At 42.9% G+C, this 19,994-nt stretch overlaps 1 protein-coding gene across 2 annotated transcripts; it reads right to left on the bottom strand.

Moving 5' to 3' along the window:
- Positions 1-1,099: 1,099 nt before the first annotated feature.
- Positions 1,100-19,982, bottom strand: LOC139393178 (lipolysis-stimulated lipoprotein receptor-like). 2 transcript variants are annotated; one of them, XM_071141589.1, is made up of 11 exons: positions 19,881-19,982; positions 16,453-16,509; positions 8,723-9,052; positions 8,394-8,513; positions 6,243-6,389; positions 5,437-5,640; positions 5,128-5,187; positions 4,670-4,798; positions 4,012-4,348; positions 3,391-3,865; positions 1,100-2,117 (listed from the first exon to the last, which is right to left on the bottom strand). In XM_071141589.1, the coding sequence occupies exons 2-11, from the start codon at positions 16,481-16,483 to the stop codon at positions 2,082-2,084; spliced, it is 1,869 nt and encodes a 622-aa protein (XP_070997690.1). In that variant the 5' UTR covers positions 16,484-16,509; positions 19,881-19,982; the 3' UTR covers positions 1,100-2,081. The 2 variants fall into 2 exon arrangements, with proteins under 2 accessions (XP_070997690.1, XP_070997699.1); XM_071141598.1 differs by lacking the exons at positions 16,453-16,509; positions 19,881-19,982 and adding an exon at positions 10,389-10,615.
- Between the last annotated feature and the right edge of the window lie 12 nt (positions 19,983-19,994).

Genomic DNA, 19,994 nt, shown 5'->3' with positions numbered 1-19,994 from the left:
AAGTCCCATACATGTGGTACGACTCATACCTCATCAGTTGATATGCACCCAGTGAAGAGCTCTAATGCCCAGCAGATAGGAACTAGCAAGTCCTCCTCTCCTATGGCATCTGCCTTCTCTCCTACTCTCTCCCGCTCTCATTTTCTCCTTCTCTCTCTCTCGCTCTCTCCATTGTTGAATCAATCAAAGAAAACAAAGGGAAAACACAATTCTGTATCAGTTGTATTACTTTTAATATGTATTCATACCCTTAGAATAAATATGTCAAACATAAATCACTGTCTTTATATAGGCAACAACATTTAATTGTAGTGCCAGGCAGGTTGTAGTGAGTGAATAACATTGATTTAAAGATAGTTGGGCCCTCTTTGTGGAACATTTCAATATATAGCACGGCTTTCAGCCAATCAGCATAAAGGGATCGAACCACACGGTTTGTAATTATCTATATAACTCTTAGTTTGCATATTTGCTTTCATATCATTAGATCTATCCAAAAACAGGGTGACACAGCAAAATCTGGTGTGCTGGCAGAGTTGATGTACCAAGCAGGTGGCAGCTGGGCTCTTACCTGGTACAGTACCAATCCTCATGACTTGCCATAGCAAAATTTGTCAACAATTAAATTCCTGAACACATTTCAATAACAGGTATAAACAAAGGCCACCATTCAGTCAGACCCAGTGTTACAGCACATCCATCACGTCTACATATTGGCAGACATTGAACATGGAGATTGAACAAGCAACGTGAAAGGCCTTTAGAGTAAAATCTATGGAAATAGGAAAGAAAGCATGGGTATGATGTTCATGTGGTGAAAATAGTAGATACCCATAAAGACAAAAACAAATACTGAAATACTAGTGTGCCTTCTGTATGTTATACAGCATTCCCTAAATGATACTCCCTCAGCGAACAGCTCTTCTTCATGCCACAGAAACAAGACAGTGACATCCGGTGGTACCTCCTAGAACAGCATGTCAGAGCCTATTATAGAATTTTCACCCGGTTTCCAATTGACGTCAACGCATGACTAAGTGACTATTTGACTTAAGTAGAAGTTTGCCCCATAGACTGTATTTTTATATAGAAAAAACCCTGAGCATTTTGAAAAAGCTTTATTGTAAAATTACGCTTGTTGTAAATCACAGTCAACACAGTATGGACAGTGGGTATGACAAGTAGACTGTACAACAATGGAGTAAGTACATTTTTCATAGCAATAATAAAATAAAAAAATTAAATGAACAAATATAATCTGCCTATGGCTGACATTATTCATGACAAATATCATTGTTGGACAGACAGTTAAAACTAATCCAAAACTCTAAATACGATGATAAACAATGTAAAAATAACATGGCTATTATTTGATTTGAGTCATTTAGTAGAGGCTCTTATCCAGAGCAATTAGGGTTAAGTGCCTTGCTCAAGGGCACATCGGCAGATTTTTTACTTAGTTGGCTCACCGATTTGAACCAGCGACCTTTCGGTTAGTGGCCCAACGCTCTTAACCGCTAGGCTACCTCCCGCCATAATAAAATCTATTCCATTTTAAATGTACAGCATGATCTCATTTTCATTTAAAAAATCCATGACTTCTCACAGTAAATAATTAAAAGTTCAAATTAATACTTGCTTTATAATCTTAAAGCTCCGGGTTACTCACATTGACTGTAAGATGAGACTGTAAGGTGAAAATGAATGGTTAAAAAGAGTGAATGAAAACCATTTTTGGTTTACTTTGGCTATTGCAATTCCAGTGTAGGCTACTTTAATTAATTTGGTATGTTCAACCACACACTACACTTAGTGCTTCAGTTAGAGCTATTCTGTACATTAAAAATAATTGAGAGGACATAAGGCTGACAATGTTTTCAGTAAATATGAAGCACACAATTACTAAATTACCCCCAATAAGGTCATTTGTACATAAATATCCAGCACCAAATTTTGATATCTGAGTTTAGGTATTGAAAATAAAATCACGGTATCAAGTTTGCAACATTAGTACTATTGACATAGACGACTAGTAATTGTGTTACGGGACAGATCAGTTACGCTGGGGGATACTAAACGTCTCACACCACCAGGCTCTCCCGACTCACGGCTCCATTCTGAAAAGAAAAGAAAGAGAGTTGAAACAAACAGAATGAGTTGGCCTAATACTGTACTATAAGCATTACTGTCAGTCTAGAGACAACAAGCATACATATGAGAAAAACATGCTGAAACATACCACCACAATTCTGGCAAAACTAGGATCTGGATATATATTTTCTTCTGCTAAATATGATTATACAATTTTTTGTAACTAGCATTAAAGGGATACTTCAGGATTTTGGAGCCCTTTCTACTTCCCAAGAGTCAGAGGAACTCGCTGTAGCCTCTACGAATCCGAGAGTGGAACTCTTCTCTCGTCTCTAACATATAGGCTCCCTTTTTGTGAAAAGTCCCTGCACAAGTCAGAATGCTGAATAAACTTAATTTTAACATACTTTACTTAATCTGACACAAAATATCCAGAGCATTGTTATTAACCTGACTTTCAGCATTGCTGGTCTGTATATCGGTTTGTAGTTTCAATAAAGATGCAATTTGCACGCTACTTGCACAATATGTCAACAATGGCCAATCTTAACCGAAGTACAGACCGAAAGTTGTCGCAGGCAATCAGCTGGCAAATTTCAGAAGCACTTCCAGCTGATTGTGATGGAATGCACTCCAGTCGACAAAGTTCGGGTTACATTCGGCTGTTCTTTACATATTGTGCATCACGTGAAATGCATCAAGACATGGAAAAATACATGCAACATAAAACTACCAGCGCCGCAAAAAGTTGGGTAAACAACACTTCACTGTGGACATTTGATCTCCACTACCTTGAGGTAAGAGGACCAATAGCACGACATTCATTTTAGTCAACATTCTGGCTTGTAGAGACTATTGCGTCTTTTTTACAGCGTCTTCTTTGACTGATTATCTATGGAATAACCATGGTAACAGTGATGTTTAGGTGAAACTTGTGGATACCCTTTTAATGTCTCAGCATCCTGTATGAACAAAGTTAGTGGTATTTTCACTCGCAAATGCTAACTAGCATTAGCGCAATGACTGGAATGCTATGGGGAACAACATGCTAGCTTTTGCTTCAAGCAAGACACAGAGACATAAAAAGGGCATCCACAAGTTCATCGGACTCTGGGGAAGTAGATAAAGGGCTTCATTGCCAAAATCCTGAAGTATCCCTTTAACTATGTTGATGAAAGTAGTTCTATGAAAGAAACAATCAACGAGGCATTATGGCAATGCAGTAAATAACGCTGTGGCCTTGAGTGGCACCCTGAATGCTCAACGCCCATATGCAGAACCCTGTGATGACTGACTGACCTTGCGTAGGTTGCTCTTCTTGGAGGACGTCAAGCTTTCGTCATCGCTAATGTAGGGAGGCGGGTGAGGGGCTGGGTAGTTGTCGTCGTAGCGACGGTCGGGGTAGTTTGAAGGCGGGGACATGGGAAGTGGAGGGGGTCCGCGGGGGGCCCTGCCTCGGTCCGAGCGTTCGCTGTCGCTGTCCAGGCGCTCGCGGCTCCTCGCCCTCTGCTGCTCGCCTAGACGCTTCTTCTCCATGGCTTCCCGCAGAAAGCTATCATCGTAGGCGTCCCGCCCACCACCCCGGCCGCCACCGCGCTCCCGATCACGTTCGATGTCCATCAGGTCGTCACGACTACGGCTGCGTCTCCCCTGGAGACCGCTGACCGGGCTGCCTCCGCGGCGACGGTCATCAGGGGAGGGCTCGCGCCGTCTGCGGTCGTCAAAGTCACGGCCGCGGTCGTAGCCGCCGCGGCTGCTAAAGTCATCATCCGAGCTGAGGGGAGAAAAAAAAAACTGTGGGTAAACCAGTGGGTAAACAACTGGGTCGAATCATTATCTTCCCCAGATTTGACCTTTGAGAAGTAAGGCTCATGCACTAGAAGGAGAAAGAGTGAGAGAGGCACCAAATAAGAACCTCACCCTCTCCTTTCTCTGGCTCCTCCTCCGTCGCGGCGGTGGGGAGGGTAGTCTTCGCGGGGATCCCGGGGGTCTCTGGGGTAGCGGTCTCGGCGGGCGATGTCATCTAGGTTGTCCATGGAGCGGGCCCGTCCGTGGGCCCCCATGTGGGGGGAGGGCCCACCTCCTCGCCGCGGGTAGTCGTCACGCCCCCGCTGGCCGTGCGTGGACACGCTGCTGATGGTGCTCATGGCCTCGTCCTGGTCGTACACGGTGGCGAGGGGCGGGGCCTGGGAGCGGCCACCGCCACGGCCCCGTGGGTCGTCGTGTAAGGAGCTCACCTCGCTCATCCCCCCATCCACTGAGAGAGAGAGAGAGAGATGGGGGGGAGAAGGAAAAAGGAAGAGGATGGGGAAACGCACAAGATAAAGTGCAAGTCAGAGTTAAAAAAGCCCTATCACATTAACATTACAACACATTAAAGTTGATGAAGCCAGTTGAAGGCTCCGTGTGAAATGAACAAACACTTCCCCCTTTCACTTGAACAACACCCACAAAACACAATATTGAACTGATCCTAGAACAGCACTCCTACTCTGAGGCTCTTTGTGATTACAGGCCCCGAACTCTGCAGTACAGTACAGTTGACATGGCTGTGTTTATGTGTAGGTGTAAGACTCACAGCGGTTGTACTTCCCAGCGGCGTCACCAGACCGGGTGGGGTCCAGGTTGGCTAGCTGTCTCTCCATGTAGTAGATGGCCCGCGTTGCATTCCCATCTGGGTCCACCTGGATACGGTAGCCACTCCGAGCTGAGGAGGGAGTAAATCATGAGAGATTGTGACAAGCAGGGTTGGTCTCAATTCCATTTCAAGTAAACAAAAAAAATGTTGTTTGCTTCGTAAACTAAAATTCCTTTGAAAAGCAATGTGGAAAATTTGAATGGGAATATCAGTTTAATTTGTGAATTGACTGAACGGAAATGGTAATGAGCCCAACCCCGGTGACAAGATGAAATATGCTGACATTTTTCAGCCCCCGAGATGATTCGGGAGCGAAGCTGTAGCTCTGGTTAGACTTTTGTATTATCACAAATAATCAAACAGACTGAGAATTTGCACTAAGCATTTTAACCACTCACTTTGGTCTCCTGCGCCACTGTCCTGGTCATGCAGCAAAGGCACCTGGGAGCCATGTCCAACTACAAGCAGAAAACAGAAACAGAGATTATCAAAAGGTTCCTCACACCAGCATTGAAAACCACATTGCTGAGAAAATGTGCAATACTGGGATTAGCCCACAGGTTCCTCGCACCAGCATTGAAAACCACATTGCTGCGAAAATGTGCAATACTGGTATTAGCCCACAGAGGGGAAAAAAAGTTGCGCATCAAGTCCTTGCTTTTATCAAGCTAATTGTCACGTTAAAACTGGAGAGGGGCTGTAGTTACCCGAGCTGGCTCCGTCGTAGTCCCGTCCGTAGCCGTTGGGGTGTAGTGGGGGGCCGCCCATTCCCTGGGGTAAGGGCAGCATGGGTATGCCGGGCTGTTGCATGACCCCTCCGTAGGGTGGCTGGGCGTACATGCTGGGAGCGTAGAGCGTGGGCGCGTAGTTGCTGGGGATGCCTGACTTCACCGCCTTGCCTGCTTCGTACACTGAATTGAGAGGAGTAAGTTCACAGTGTTACGACACATTGACGTTGTAGTTAGGTGGCATACTGTAAATACATATTCTGGAGGACTTACTTCATTTGCCGGTGTGTTGTGCGTGAGCAAAACCTTAAGTCTTTCTATGAATTGTATTTTATTTAACCTTTATTTAACTAGGCAAGTTAGTTAAGAACAAATTGTTATTTACAATGGCGGCCTACCTCGGCCAAACCCTAACCCGGACGACACTGGGTCAATTGTGCGCCAATCTACGGGACTCCCAATCATGGCTGGTTGTGATACTGCCTGGAATCGAACCAGGGTCTGTAGTGACTCCTCTAGCACTGAGATGCAGTGCCTTAGACCACTGAGCCACTTGGGAGCCCAAGAAGATAAGAGTAGCAGCACAAAGTGTATAAATAATATGTACATGAGAATGGCAAATGAAAGGTAAACAGTGCCAGGGTCACAAATTCACAACGTGAAACGAAATGAGAAAAAGGAGTTTGGTTGAATGGAATGGGCATACTAACGTGAAAGTGGCATCGAAGCAGGATGCTCTGTGCCAAGTGGAAAAGGGACAAGTAGGGGTAGAGGGTGGTACTTACGTGCCCGAGGGCAGCAGCATTTCTCTGGGCAGCAGGGGCAGCGGATGTAGCAGCAGCAGGTGTGGGGGCAGCACTGGCACCAACAGATTGCTATGAGGAGCAACAGCAGCAGGAAGCCAAACACTACCAGTACTACCAACAACCAGTCTGTATACAGAGAAAGAGTAGGGGGGGGGGGGGGGGGGGGGGATTATAATTATGCATGTATAGACAAGCTAATGTGTGTGCCATTCAGTCAAAATTAAACATCTCCTCTGCGTTCTCTGGGTGACTATCAGCGTGGTTGACTGTTAACGTTTCTGTATTTACATAGCACTTGTTCATGCAGTTCTAGGTTTCCTGTGGCTCTGTTTAAACCAGAGAAGTAGATAACTTCCATTGTTCAAAAAGACAACTTGACAAAGCTAACTTCTTCAAAAATGTGGGCAAGAATGTGACAAGAATGTGACAATTTACTAGTCTATCAAGAACACTGGAGAACAGAGCCCTAGTATCGAAAAATAAACATTTGTATTAGAACCTGTAGCTTGGCTAGTCCAATGGTCGGTCTAGTATGCAAGGCCACAGTATGAGTAGTGTGAAAAGTCACAAGGACAAGCAGTAAACAATGGAGCATCTACACGAGAGGTTCATTTCAGACATCAGAGAAACCAGATAACACAGGTTTCGGTTTTCATTTTTTTCAAACAATGGGTTCAGTGAGTCATTCTGTCAGATGAGGGAGCTAGCTGCACGGGAAAGAAAAACAATACAAGCCAATATACTGAAAGAGGACATATTCAACCACACATTTCCTATAAATGTCATAGGCTGCAGTCTGACTGAAGAGTTATTTTGCGGTTTGAGTCAACACAAAACAGACCAGAGCTATGTGCTGAGTGGCCCCATATTACAACAATGTCACAGCTTTTAGGGCAATCATGATGTTCTGCTGAGAGTTTTGTGGTCTCGACCATGAAGGAGAGAAATTTTTTTTACAGTTGAATATAACTTTTTAACCAATGCAACCAACTAATTTTATATTTCAAGGGTTAATTATCCATTGTTTGAGTTGTTGTGAGGGGACTTCCCTAAAAAACATTTTTTAAAGAGGTGTTTTTTGGTAGCTTTTTAGCTCTGTCAGTGCACATTTTGAGATGTTAAGCAATGTGGTTCCTCATTCTAAAGTTAGACCTTGAAGGTGCTGTAATGTTTAAAAATAGACAACAAAGGCTTGATTCAGTACAGACAAATTCGTTGCACGAACTACCTTGATAAAAACACCAACAAGCTTGTTAAAGTCAACCAGGCTTGATCAATCAAACCAGCAAAACCGTAGTTTTGTCGGCCTTTCTCAAGGGAGGCTGCTTCTTTGACTCTATATTTTCTAACTACATTGACCACATGTCGTTTCATTCAAAGCTATGAGGTATTTGCAAGAGGGTTCAGGCCAAATGTCATTCTCCTGAAACTGAACCTAAACCGTGACCTAGTTTACTAAAAAAACAGGGCTCTTAGGCTAGGGTTGAGCTCTACTGGTTTTAAGGGGCAAACTGGAAAGTACCTTCCATAACCAGTAAGTCAATCTCAGGCAGGAGATCAGTGGTATTTGACTTTCTCTCTGTGAAAGAAAGAAAGCCACAATTATTTTTAAAAGCCCCAACTATCTTTCTAATAAATTACTACACTTTTGCCCTCTTGAGTCTCCCTCACAACAACTTGTCCTTCTTGGAAGTCCCTGCTAAGTGGTTCATGATTCATGAATCACTTCAAAATAGAAGTCATGGATCCTTCCGGAGAAACTTCACTCAGCCTTGATGGGTGCCGTCTCATTTATACAGAATCCGGAGTCAAATAGCAAATTTGGAAATTGTGGAACTGCCTGAAAATTGGATTTGGCTTTTCAAGATATTTTACATTTGATTGCTACTGCTATTAGATTTTGTGTTGCTCCACATGGTGTCCAGCTAACTCAACAAATAAACCCAAGAGAACTAAGGAGAAACTAGCACAGAGAAAACGAGTGATTGTTCCTCATAGGACAGCAGTTCTGTGAGGAGCAGTAGTATAGGACTTGGTGGAAATGGAGGGGGGGGTGGTGGTGGACAGGTGGAAGATGACAGCAGGTCAGGGGAGCTCTAAAAAGGGTCTGTGAGGATAGGAGCCACTCACCCAGCACTATGAGCTCAGTGTAGTCCTCGCTGTTCCCTGTCAGGTCTTGAGAAGACACCACAGAGCACACGTACACGCCGCTGTCTCCCCACGCCGTCTGGGCAAGGTTCAGGTCTGCGTCTAAAGAGACAAGTACGGTGGGTTTGAGGAGGGGACACTGGCAACAGACAAGACTCACTCTGATATAGGAGCCTTGTAATGGAAGTAACGCAGACAGAGAGACAGGCACACATACCGCTTGCCCCCCCCCCCCCCCCCCCCCCCCCACACACACACACACACACACACACACACACATCACATTTGAAATCACAAAAAGTCAAACTCACTGTTCAAGATGCTGACTTTTCGCCCCTGGTACTCCTCGCCCAGAGTGACAGCACTGCCCTGCTTGGAGGCCACGATGCGCACTGTCCGCATGTTGTCGGCACACTCAATGTTGGCGTTGTAGTTAGGGTTGTTCTGGGACAGGATGTTGTCAGCGCTGCTGGGGTTCAGGGCTGCCTGGATGGGGTCCCTGCAGTAGGACTTGTACCTCCAAGTGATGACAGGCGGCTGCGTGGAAGTGGTCTGGAAGTTGCAGGTGAGCGTGACCGGCTGGAACAGGATGACCACGTACCTCTTGACAGGACACTGGACAGAGATGGCCATGGTGGAGCCTGGAGAGAGAATAGGAGTGTTTAAAGAGGATAGTTTGTCTCAATGCATGCAGGTAGAGATAGATATCTTCACCACCCATAACAGTGTGCAAGAAAGTGTTTGTTGTTAACTGAAGGCAGTGTACTTTTCTCGTGAGTACATTATTTGCTAAATTTTCTAATTTGTAATTCAGCAGCTCTGTGAGAGTGAAGGTACTCTGGGTGTGGCAGGAAGCTGACCAGTCTGCAAGTGACAGTCACAACGATATGTCATAACTAAAGACTGGTATCATAGAGAATAGATGCAATGACTCACCAAGACCTTAAGCTGTGCATGTTCCATCAACAAAACTCTACATTTGAGTAAAAGCCCTAAATGCTGTAATAGTTCAGCTTTGACTGAATTATACATTTCATAGGGGGTAAAATGGTATCAAATGTATAAGGCAGACATTGGCATCTGGCATGAACATATTAGATGTTACTTGGCTCCATCAGAAACTTCAACTTGCTAAGATTGCTTCACCGCTCTTCAATTGTCAAAAAGGTAGCATCACTGTGGAATTCCTGCTAGATAGACTAATCTGTTGAACTACAGTTTCATATCATATTTGGAGTAGGGAGATAGTCTGACTAGTATCGTTGATGTGATATTATCAAAATCACACCCCTTCACCTTATTCCAGGCCATGTGTGTGCACAAAACAATGTCAGGAGTCAAACATATTTATGATATGATGAATACTTCATCTGAAAGTAAAAAAAGAAAAGAAAAGGCTTTGACTATGATTCAGGCATTAAAATGAAAGTGTCTAGTAAACCTTAGTTTACTGTATTCTGACATGTAAATATAGATTGTTGTCCACCATTGGAGAACTGGATATCTGTGATTTAACTAATGAATCACAAATCCACTAATGATTATCTGAAAAATACATAGAACTATTATTAACGTTATACATTTTATTTCTATAGGAAAAACACTCAATATTACTTATACGGTGGTGATTTTACACACCTACAAATTGTAAAAAATACATAAACATAGTATTTCGGGCACGTGATGATGCCAACGGATACATAGCATTTATACATGTTCAAATGAATACAGATGTAGCCATTTGGTGATCAACACCTGACAAAACAACGAACTCCAGAGATCCAGGTCACCTCTAACGATGAAAAATAAAAAATACAATTTAGCACTTTTCCCTACGAATTCGACATCAAAATAAGTTAATATAAACGGTTTAAAAGAAGACGTTTATTAAGAAATACACAAATCAGTAACTAACTTATTGATTAAATTGTGCCCTGACCCTCCCTTCTCGAAAAACATTGAATTTCCTCTCCCTACCTGTTGCCATAAGGACGGTCACGACAAAAATCAGGAACATCTTTCGATCCGAAGTGAGTATATTTTAGAGAAGTCTCAATTTAAAAACCTTAATGTAAAAACCATGTATAGTAATTAATTCAAGGCCTGCATAAATGCCATTAGAAACCTTGTAGAACCCCAAGCATGTATTGTTTTTTTCTTAACTAGGTAGGCCTTCCGACATTTTGTCTCACGGCGTAGGTATGCGAGTAGGAGGCGGACCAGACAGGTGAGATTGCCAAACCTCTGGCACAATGGGGGGGGCTTTTGATGCGAATCCTAGGGCTAGCCATTGGAAACTAATATTAGTTTCCAATAGCGAGCCCTAGGATTTGAATGTGAAATATGTTGGAATTAAAATATATATATATATATATATATATATATACATATATATATATTATTACAGTTTTAGTTTATCGCCCTCTGCATTGATAATCTACATTTGAACGTGACCTGGGATACACCCATTCCACCTCAAACTACCGGTAGCGATAGTTGGTATGGCCTAACTCGAAACTAGTTTTTTTTGTTTTGCCTGTATGCTAAGCAGCAGCAATGTGGTGATCTCAATCTCATTGCCTAGTCAAACACTGTTTTATGAGGATGGTTTGTTTATAAGTATAACCCTATGCGTGAATTGCCAGTATTGCCAGGGCTTTCAATTGTGGGTTTCAATTTCTATTTGAGTTTGAGTTGTGGTCTTCAACTGTTTCATTTTCTTTGAAGAAAATTCGTTTTACACACAGTTTTCACTCTGAATATCCTTAGCGATGGTATCCTACACGTTTCACATTTGTTTTGATACCGAGGTAAAGCCAGTTTCAGGTTGGATATTCAATAATCGCGCTTTCAAACCACTTGAGCCACACTCCAGATAAGTGTCATGATGTTGGAAAAATTGCACACACATTGCAGAGGTCTTATTTTCACAATTTGGACATTATTAATTTGCCTTGCAAAGCTAATAAACATGTGGAAATGTGAGCACCATTTTGTATTCCAAGTTGAATTGTGTTGGTCATGTGACTCAAACGAGGTTCAGAATGTACACTCAGTGGGCCTACACATTGCACACCCTTTAGTTGGTCTATTTTCATCTCACACGGTTTTACATTCATTTTTCAAACTTATTTCAAACTTATTTCAACAGCTCCTTGGTCATGTGACCTACTGGACTCAAACAAGGTGCAGAATGTCTACTGGCTACCCTTCTATATTGCACACCCTTTAGTTTGTCCATTTTCATCTCAAGATTTTACATGAATTTAAACATTCACATTTCAATGGTCCTTGGTCATGTGACCTGACTTTAAACACAATTCAGAATGTACAGTCGTGGCCAAAAGTTTTGAGAATGACACAAATATACATTTTTCAAGTTTGCTGCAGTCTTTAGATATTTTTGTCAGATGTTACTATGGAATGGTGAAGTATAATTACAAGCATTCCATAAGTGTCAAAGGCTTTTATTAACAATAACATGAAGTTGATGCCAAGAGTCAATATTTGCAGTGTTGACCCTTCTCCAATACCTCTGCAATCTGCCCTGGCATGCTGTCAATTAACTTCTGGGCCACATCCTGACTGATGGCAGCCCATTCTTGCAAAATCAGTGCTTGGAGTTTGTCAGAATTTGTAGGTTTTTGTTTGTCCACCTGCCTCTTGAGGATTGACCACAAGTTCTCAATGGGATTAAGATCTGTGGAGTTTCCTGGCCATGGACCCAAAATATGGATGTTTTGTTCCCCGAGCTACTTAGTTTTGCCTTATGGCAAGGTACTCCCTGATGGCTACAGTTATATTCTGAACAAACATGAACATTTTAAGAAATGTTAAATATTCGATTGATATACAAAGTTCTGTCATACTTTCCAGGTCTATACCCAAACAGTTTGAACTTCTAATTTTAAAAATTAACCTCTCCAGAAATAAGTCTCTCACTGTTGTCGCCTGCTATCGACCCACCTCCGCTCCCAGCTGTGCCCTGGACACCATTTGTGAATTAATCATGCTGGAAAAGGCATTGTGCGTCACCAAACTGCACCTGGATTGTTGGGAGAAGTTGCTCTCGGAGGATGTGTTGGTAGCATTCTTTATTCATGGCTGTGTTCTTAGGCAACATTGTGAGTGAGCCCACTTCCTTAGCTGAGAAGCAACCCCACACATAAATGATCTCCGGATGCTTTACCGTTGGCATGACACAGGACTGATGGTAGCGCTCACCTTGTCTTCTCCGGACAAGCTTTTTTCCGGATGCCCCAAACAATCGGAAAGGGGATTCAGAGAAAATTACTTTACCCCAGTCCTCAGCAGTCCAATCCCTGTACCTTTTGCATAATATCAGTCCCTGATGTTTTTCCTGGAGAGAAGTGGCTTCTTTGCTGCCCTTCTTGACACCACGCCATCCTCAAAGTCTTCACCTCACTGTGCGTGCAGATGCACTCACACCTGGCTGCTGCCATTCCTGAGCAAGCTCTGTACTGCTGGTGCACCAATCCTGCAGCTGAATCAACTTTAGGAGATGGTCCTGGCTCTTGCTGGACTTTCCTGAAGCCTTCTTCACAACAATTGAACCGCTCTCCTTGAAGTTCTTGATGATCCGATAAATGGTTGATTTGGGTGCTATCTTACTGGCAGCAATATCCTTACCTGTGAAGCCCTTTTTGTGCAAAGCAATGATGACTGAAAGTGTTTCCTTGCAGGTAACCATGATTGACAGAGGAAGAACAATGATTCCAAGCACCATCCTCCTTTTGAAGCTTCCAGTCTGTTATTTGAACTCAATCGGCATGACAGAGTGATCTCCAGCCTTGTCTTCGTCAACACTCACACCTGTGTTAACGAGAGAATCACTGACAGCTGGTTCTTTTGTGGCAGGGCTGAAATGCAGTGAAAATGTTTTTGGGGGATTCCGTTCATTTGCATGGCAAAGAGGGACTTTGCAATTAATTGCAATTCATCTGATCACTCTTCATAACATTCTGGAGTATATGCAATTGCCATCATACAAACAGGCAGCAGACTTCGTGAAAATTAATATTTGTGTCATTCTCAACTTTTGGCCACGACTGTACACTCAGTGGGCCTGCACATGCTTTAGTTTGTCCATCTTCATTTCATGAAATTTTACATGAATTTTTAATGTTTTTCCATGATACTAATTTCAATAGCTCCTTGGTCATGTGACCTACTGACCTCAAACAAGATTCAGAATGTCCACTAACTATCCTTTTATATTGCACACCCTCTAGCTTGTCCAATTTCATCTCACACTTTTTTAAAACATTAATTAGCCTGCTCTGCCCTTCTGAAGGACAGTGTCACTCATACACCTATTCACTTGGCCTTCTCCCTGGGGCCTTCCTGATCTCCAGGCAGGCCCCCATTGACCTGGTGACCTCTGACTCCTGGCCTCTAGGCCTACACTCCCTGCCCGCCCACCTGCCTGCCCTCTCCCTGGACCTGAGTGTACAGCTTACTCCCTGGAACTACAGACCTCCAGGCCTCCACACCTACTCTCCCTACCCGGTCAACACCCCTCTCCCTTGGCCTTAGAGTATAGCTTACTCCCTGGAATTACTAAAATGTCTATAGTCCCGCTGTCAGGAACCACGTGCACCTGGTAACCTGAAACAAGCTCTGTGCACCTGGTGACCTGCCCGCTTTTATCCGCTCAGAGACAAAGTCCCCAACCCAACCTCCACAGCCTGAGTGCTGCCCCCAGCCCCTGAATCTGGCCGCCCCTGCTCGGACTCTGAGTGCCCCCTGCCTTGGGGGAGGCCTGCTCGTGCACCTGGTGACCATTTGACTTCCACAGCGAGTCCTAACCTGACTCACAGTCCCATCAGAGGATGGGCCTGGGCGGATGGGCGACCACAACCTAGCCCCCTACCTATCCAGAGCCAAATGTCTTATGCCTTCGACCCACCTGCCTGGGCTCTCTCACACTCTGAGTCTTTCTGCGTTCACCTGGTAACCCGTAAGTAAAGGAGGAGGATGGTGGAGGAAGACGCCCTCCGTCCCCGACAAAAGCTTGGATCGAGGGCTGACTTTCAATAGATTGCAGCGAGTGAGTGAGCTGCTCTGCTACGTATGAAACCCTGACCCGGAATCAGGTTGTCTACGAGTGATTTAGCAACAGGTTCCCCACAAACATGCAGTGTGCATCAGGAGAGGGGCGACAACTCATCCGTCCGCACCCCAACCCCGTCACAGACGGCTTTCCTCACCTGCCAAAAGAGGCAGGTTATACCGGGCCAACCGAAGATCCGCTGTGCTATGGTATTGTTACATTTAAGGGGATTCTGACTTAGAGGCATTCAGTCATAATCCCACAGATGGTAGCTTCGCACCATAGGCTTCTTAGCCAAGCAAATACACCAAATGTCATTAGAATCACACCCTGTGGTATCATCTGAGACATTTTCTGTCTTACAAACTGGACATCAGTTGCCGCTACTAACCTTCAGCGGACTTTAACTGTGTTTTTACACCCAATCGACATCAAGTGCCAGTGCAATACTTATAGGCTTGAGAACCAAATACCCATTGCAGTATCTAGCGGCACTACTCACATCAGATGTAGGCCTCCCTCCCCAGACAAGCTGGAGATGCCTCTCCCCACTTCGTAGGGCATGAGCCAGATCCATGAAATGCCCTATCACTGCGAGGCCAATGGGTTTAGTCTCCGCCTCAAGTCTAGTGAGCATAGAGGAGACCTCCCCACCTTCAATTTGTGGGGCCGGCAAGCACCGTAGCTGAGGAGTTCCACGAGAAGGGCCGCCACCTGCTGGACCCCCCCCCCAGAAAAAGGTCCGCCTTCGGCCCTCTGACGGACACCACCCCGACGAACCCCCGCATGCAGCCCCTTGCGAGACCACGCACGAGAGACCGCGAGATGGGCCGCACAACGAACTTCTAATAGTAATGAGAGGGCGACAGAGCAACTGCTCCCCCAGCCCCGCTTCGCACCCCTGACCTTTTTTGCCAACTTCCCTTACCTACATTGTTATAACATGCCAGAGGCTGTTTACCTTGGAGACCTGCTGCGAATATGGGTACGGCCCAGTGTGAGATTTACACCATCTCCCCTGGATTTTCAAGGGCCAGGGAGAGCTCACCGGACGCAGCCAAAACCACAAGGCTTTCCAGGGCTTGGACCCCTTTCTCAGGGCGAACCAATTCCAGGGCGCGATGCCCTTCACAAAGAAAAGAGTACTCTCCCCGGGGCTCCCGCCAGCCTCTCCGGGATCGGTCGCGTTACTGCACTGGATGTCTCGCTATTTAAATAATTTAAAATAGTGCAAGATGTAAATCAACAACAACAAAAAGTGTGTGCAATGTGTGTCTATGCCATTCGGTTAGCTACAACCAGTTTTAGGAGTAATGGTTAAAGAGCTATTGAAATTTGATAAATAAGATTTGTCACTATGTTGACGGCCCCTAACTGCTGTTTGTGGACGTAAGGAAAACTACAGGCAAATATCCGTTGAATATCCAACCTGAATCTGGCTTTACCTCGGTTGTTTTGATTGGGATTCCTCAATCCCCTTCATACAGATGCTTACCCATGAAGTACCTTCTTTATTTTAGCTGGTTAGGCTTTTTCACATCCCTGTCAGTTATGAAAGATAAAAGAGGTCCCTTTCAATGCAATGAACATAATAATAATGTCATCCAGATGCATAACATAGGAGACAATTATTCTGGTTTCACACTATTAACTTTTCTCAGTAGGCCTGGCTACATATATGGTGACAAAATATTGGCAGTCCAATAATTTTGTTTTACTTTTGTCAGATTTGATTCAATAGCAAATCAATTCACAACCTTCCACAGAAGGTGCATATGCCTACTGTAATATAGTACACATAGTTGGGGTTAGAAAGCAGACACCTCAACAAATGAATGTCAGCATACATGTATGTCTCAGGGTGTAAAGCAACAGGTTATTTTGGATCTGGGTTGAGCATGCAGTGTGAAGCAGAGACCGAGCACAAAGGACAGCTTTGATAGATTTATTGTGAAAGACGGAATTCACCTGGGTGAAAATGGCTCCCGGCTGTTGTCATCAAACATTGGGAACGTTGTTGGTCAACTAAATAGACATGAGGACAATATTAGCATTACATGTAAGTCAGTTTTTACCATCTCCTCATTGGTCACTGTGAGAGTTCCACATGTTGTCTGAAAGTGGTGACATGCCAAATGGTGCTAACTGGAGAAATGTCATTGCTATTCTTGCTTTGTTTTCCTAACAGGTATAATCCAATCTTTGAGTATCCTGTTCTGAAATCTCAAAGTATAGAATCCATATGATTTTAAATGCAGAAAAGGTTTGACATTTTTACATGTTAATATTTGTAGTTTATTACCTAAAATTGATCATGTCAAGATCTGGGCCTCACAGGCAGACCCTGATATTTATATTGTATCTGAGACCTGGTTAACTAATAAAACCCTGGACTCTGATGTTGCTACGGATGGTTACAATGTGTTCAGGGCTGGTAGGAAAGGCAAAGGTGGTGGTGTTGCTATTTACACAAAGAATCTTTCTGTGTCTCTGTTAAAGGCTACTTCCAGTCCTAAACTATTTGAATTGTTGGCTTTAAGTCTTCAGTTGTACAAACTCAAGAATAACAGGTATCGGAATCTATCGTCCACCTTCTGCCAAGAAGTGTGTACTAAACGGACTCACTGATTGAACTGCCATTTTCATTACCCCAGAGGTGTCGATCGCTGGAGATTTCAATCTTGCATGGTGAACGCAGGATGCGGATTGTCTAAATTATTTTTGTACTAATCTAAATTTGACTCAGCTGATTACAAAGCCCCCACGTCCAAACTTAAAGGACCCTACAAAGTCGACTTTGACCTCATATTTACAAATATGCTGGGAGTGGGGTATTTGCTTTGGATATTAGTGATCCCTGTCCCATTGCATGTGTCAGGGATATATGGATGCTTCGATCCAAACCTTGTTTTATCAACAATATACATTTCAATGAGCAGGCCTTTTATTTTTGACCTTTTATTTTGGTGACTTTATTGCATCTATACCTGACCCAGACTTGGCTCTGAACCACTTCTCAAATGTTTTCAATTGTATTGTAGATAAACATGCTCCCTTTAAAAAAATGTGAATACAAAATCGATCTTGCCCTTGGTTCAGTCCAGAGCTATCTTAAGTTTTATAAAACAGAGATGCTGCCTAGGCCAAAGCTAGATTCACAGACTCGGGCCCAGACTTGCAGTCTTTTAGGCGGTTGAGAAATCTGTGTAAAATTTGTTTAAAAAAAAAAATATATATATATATATATATATATATATAAGAAGCAAAAGTGTATTAACATAATAATCAGATATCTGAATGTACAGGGAACCAAGCTCCATTTTGGAAAGCAGTTAATTCACTGAAGGGTTGTAATCTCCTATTCTCTCCCCAATAAATTAATTTAGATTGTCCCTATTACTGACAAAATTGATATCATTAATGCATTTAATCACAGTTTTATCTCTGCAGGCTTTATATTTGAATGTATTTTCAAGCCAGCTCTTGAAAAGTAGTTTGGATGTAGATGGTGAAAGTTTATTGAATGATACTGAAAATGCTAGTCCGGAGTTCTCGTTTCGGAAATTCACTGATAAAGAAGTCCTGGATGCTTTGTTAACATTAGACCCCAAAAAAATCCACAGGGGCTGATCATTTGGAGCCTTGTCTGCTTAAGTGTGCAGCACCCCTTATCGCTGGCTCAGTAGACCACATTTTAATTTAACATTGTTATCAGAAAGTATTCCAAAAGCTTGGAAATCTGCATATGTGCTGGCACTCCATAACGGTGGGGACACAAAAGATCTTGACAACTATTGCCCCACTTCAAGACTCATTGTTTAGCTAAAATTCTTGAATCCTTGGTTCATGTACAACTTTGTTCCTTTTTATCTGATAATTGTATTAATATAAACCAATCTGGGTTTAGGCCTGGGCATAGTACTACCACAGCAACCACGCTAGTTGTTAATGATCTTGTCAATGTCTTTGATGCTAAAAAGAGCTGTGCTGCCTTGTTTATTGATCTGTCAAAGGCAGTCGACACTGTTGATCATTCTGTTTTGCTGAAGAAATTATCAAGAGTAGGCCTTGGATATAGAGACTGTTTACAGTTTCAGAATTATCTTAGTGACAGAATTCAGGCCATCTTGATCGATGGGGTTAAATCAGAATTTCTTGATTCAAAAACGTGTTCCTCAGGGTTTGATTTTGGGTCCATTATTGTTAACTTTGTATATTAATGAATAGGAAACACTTAATTCTTTTAGCATTCATCTCTATGCAGATGACACAGTTTTCTATTCCTGTGCCACCTCAGTGCAGCAGGCCATTCGTGAACTTCAACATGACTTTGATTCAATTCAGAAATCACTTACAGATCTTAAATTAGTGTTAAATACAAGTAAAACCAAGCTCATGCAGTTCTCTAGGTCACGAAATGTTGACCCTAAGGACCTGCATATGTGCGCTATAAATGGAGCACAAATTGAGCTTGTTTCTCAATATAAGTACCTGGGTGTCTGGATTGATGACAAGTTATCCTTTGTAATGCATATAAAAAATCTGACTAAGAAGCTAAGATCCAAGATTGTTCTTTTTATATCGAAATAAATCATGCCTTAGTATTAAAAATAGGAGAACGATTGTTCAAACAACTCCCTGTATTGGATTTTGGTGAAATTGTTTACATGCATGCGGCAACCTCTATTTTAAAACACTTCCACAATACGTTTTATCACAGGGAACAATTTTAGGACTCATCATTGTATCTGTATAAAATGTGTGATGGACCTCTGTCTGTAAGAAGAGCTCTGCATTCTCTTTTAGTTATTTACCAAGTAATCTTAAAGAAACTCCCTCCGTATAGAACTTCATTAATTAAGATAAGAATCATAAGTTACCAAACCCGTTCACAGGAATGGACAGCACTACAGATCCCTTCAGTCCCCACAGATCTGGGAAAATCGTGTTTGGTTTTTGCCCCTAATTTGTGGACCAATAGAAAGAGTTCAATGCAGCTAGATGTGATGGTGCCACTCAGGCAGTTTAAATTATTGATTGAGGACCTCTATGTAGTTAAATGTTATTGTTTTATTAAATGTTTATTTTTGTTAATTGTGTTCTGAAATATATTGTTTTAATATTCTGTTTTTATTGTGATGTGTACAGGGCTCTCTTGTAAAAGAGATTTTAATCTCAATGTGACTCCCTGTTAAAAAAAGACAAGCATGGTTTTATCCACAAAAACTGTTTGCAATCACAAGTTCCAGAATATTCTCTTATTCTTTTGTGAATTCTTTACTATTCTTCTTATCAATCACTGTTTACTTTTTAAAAACATAGTTCAAATTGGAAAAACAAAGAAACGGGAAGCAGTGCAGCACAAAAGGCAGGCGTCCCGTCTTTAGAATTATTACCATTACAGCTCTCAAACGTTATTAGCCATGTGCTCCCATCAAACAGCAAACAGGATCCACCATGCCTCTAGACTGCATCTCTCCCTGTGGGCAGCTGTCTAGAACTACAAATGA

This window comes from Oncorhynchus clarkii, chromosome 3 (genome assembly GCF_045791955.1).
Source record: "Oncorhynchus clarkii lewisi isolate Uvic-CL-2024 chromosome 3, UVic_Ocla_1.0, whole genome shotgun sequence".
NCBI lineage: Eukaryota > Metazoa > Chordata > Actinopteri > Salmoniformes > Salmonidae > Oncorhynchus > Oncorhynchus clarkii.
The sequence above is the reverse complement of the archived record's forward strand: the minus strand, read 5'-3'. Positions and strand labels throughout refer to the sequence as shown.

Bases quoted from the DNA above. Each gene is read 5' to 3' on its own strand.
- LOC139393178 (XM_071141598.1), bottom strand. From the start codon at position 10,428: ATGTTCCTGATTTTTGTCGTGACCGTCCTTATGGCAACAG. The intron at 6,390-8,393 runs GTGAGTGGCTCC...CTCTGTATACAG, and splicing joins CACTGAGCTCATAGTGCTGG to ACTGGTTGTTGGTAGTACTG. The intron at 4,799-5,127 runs GTGAGTGGTTAA...CTCCCTCCTCAG, and splicing joins CAGTGGCGCAGGAGACCAAA to CTCGGAGTGGCTACCGTATC.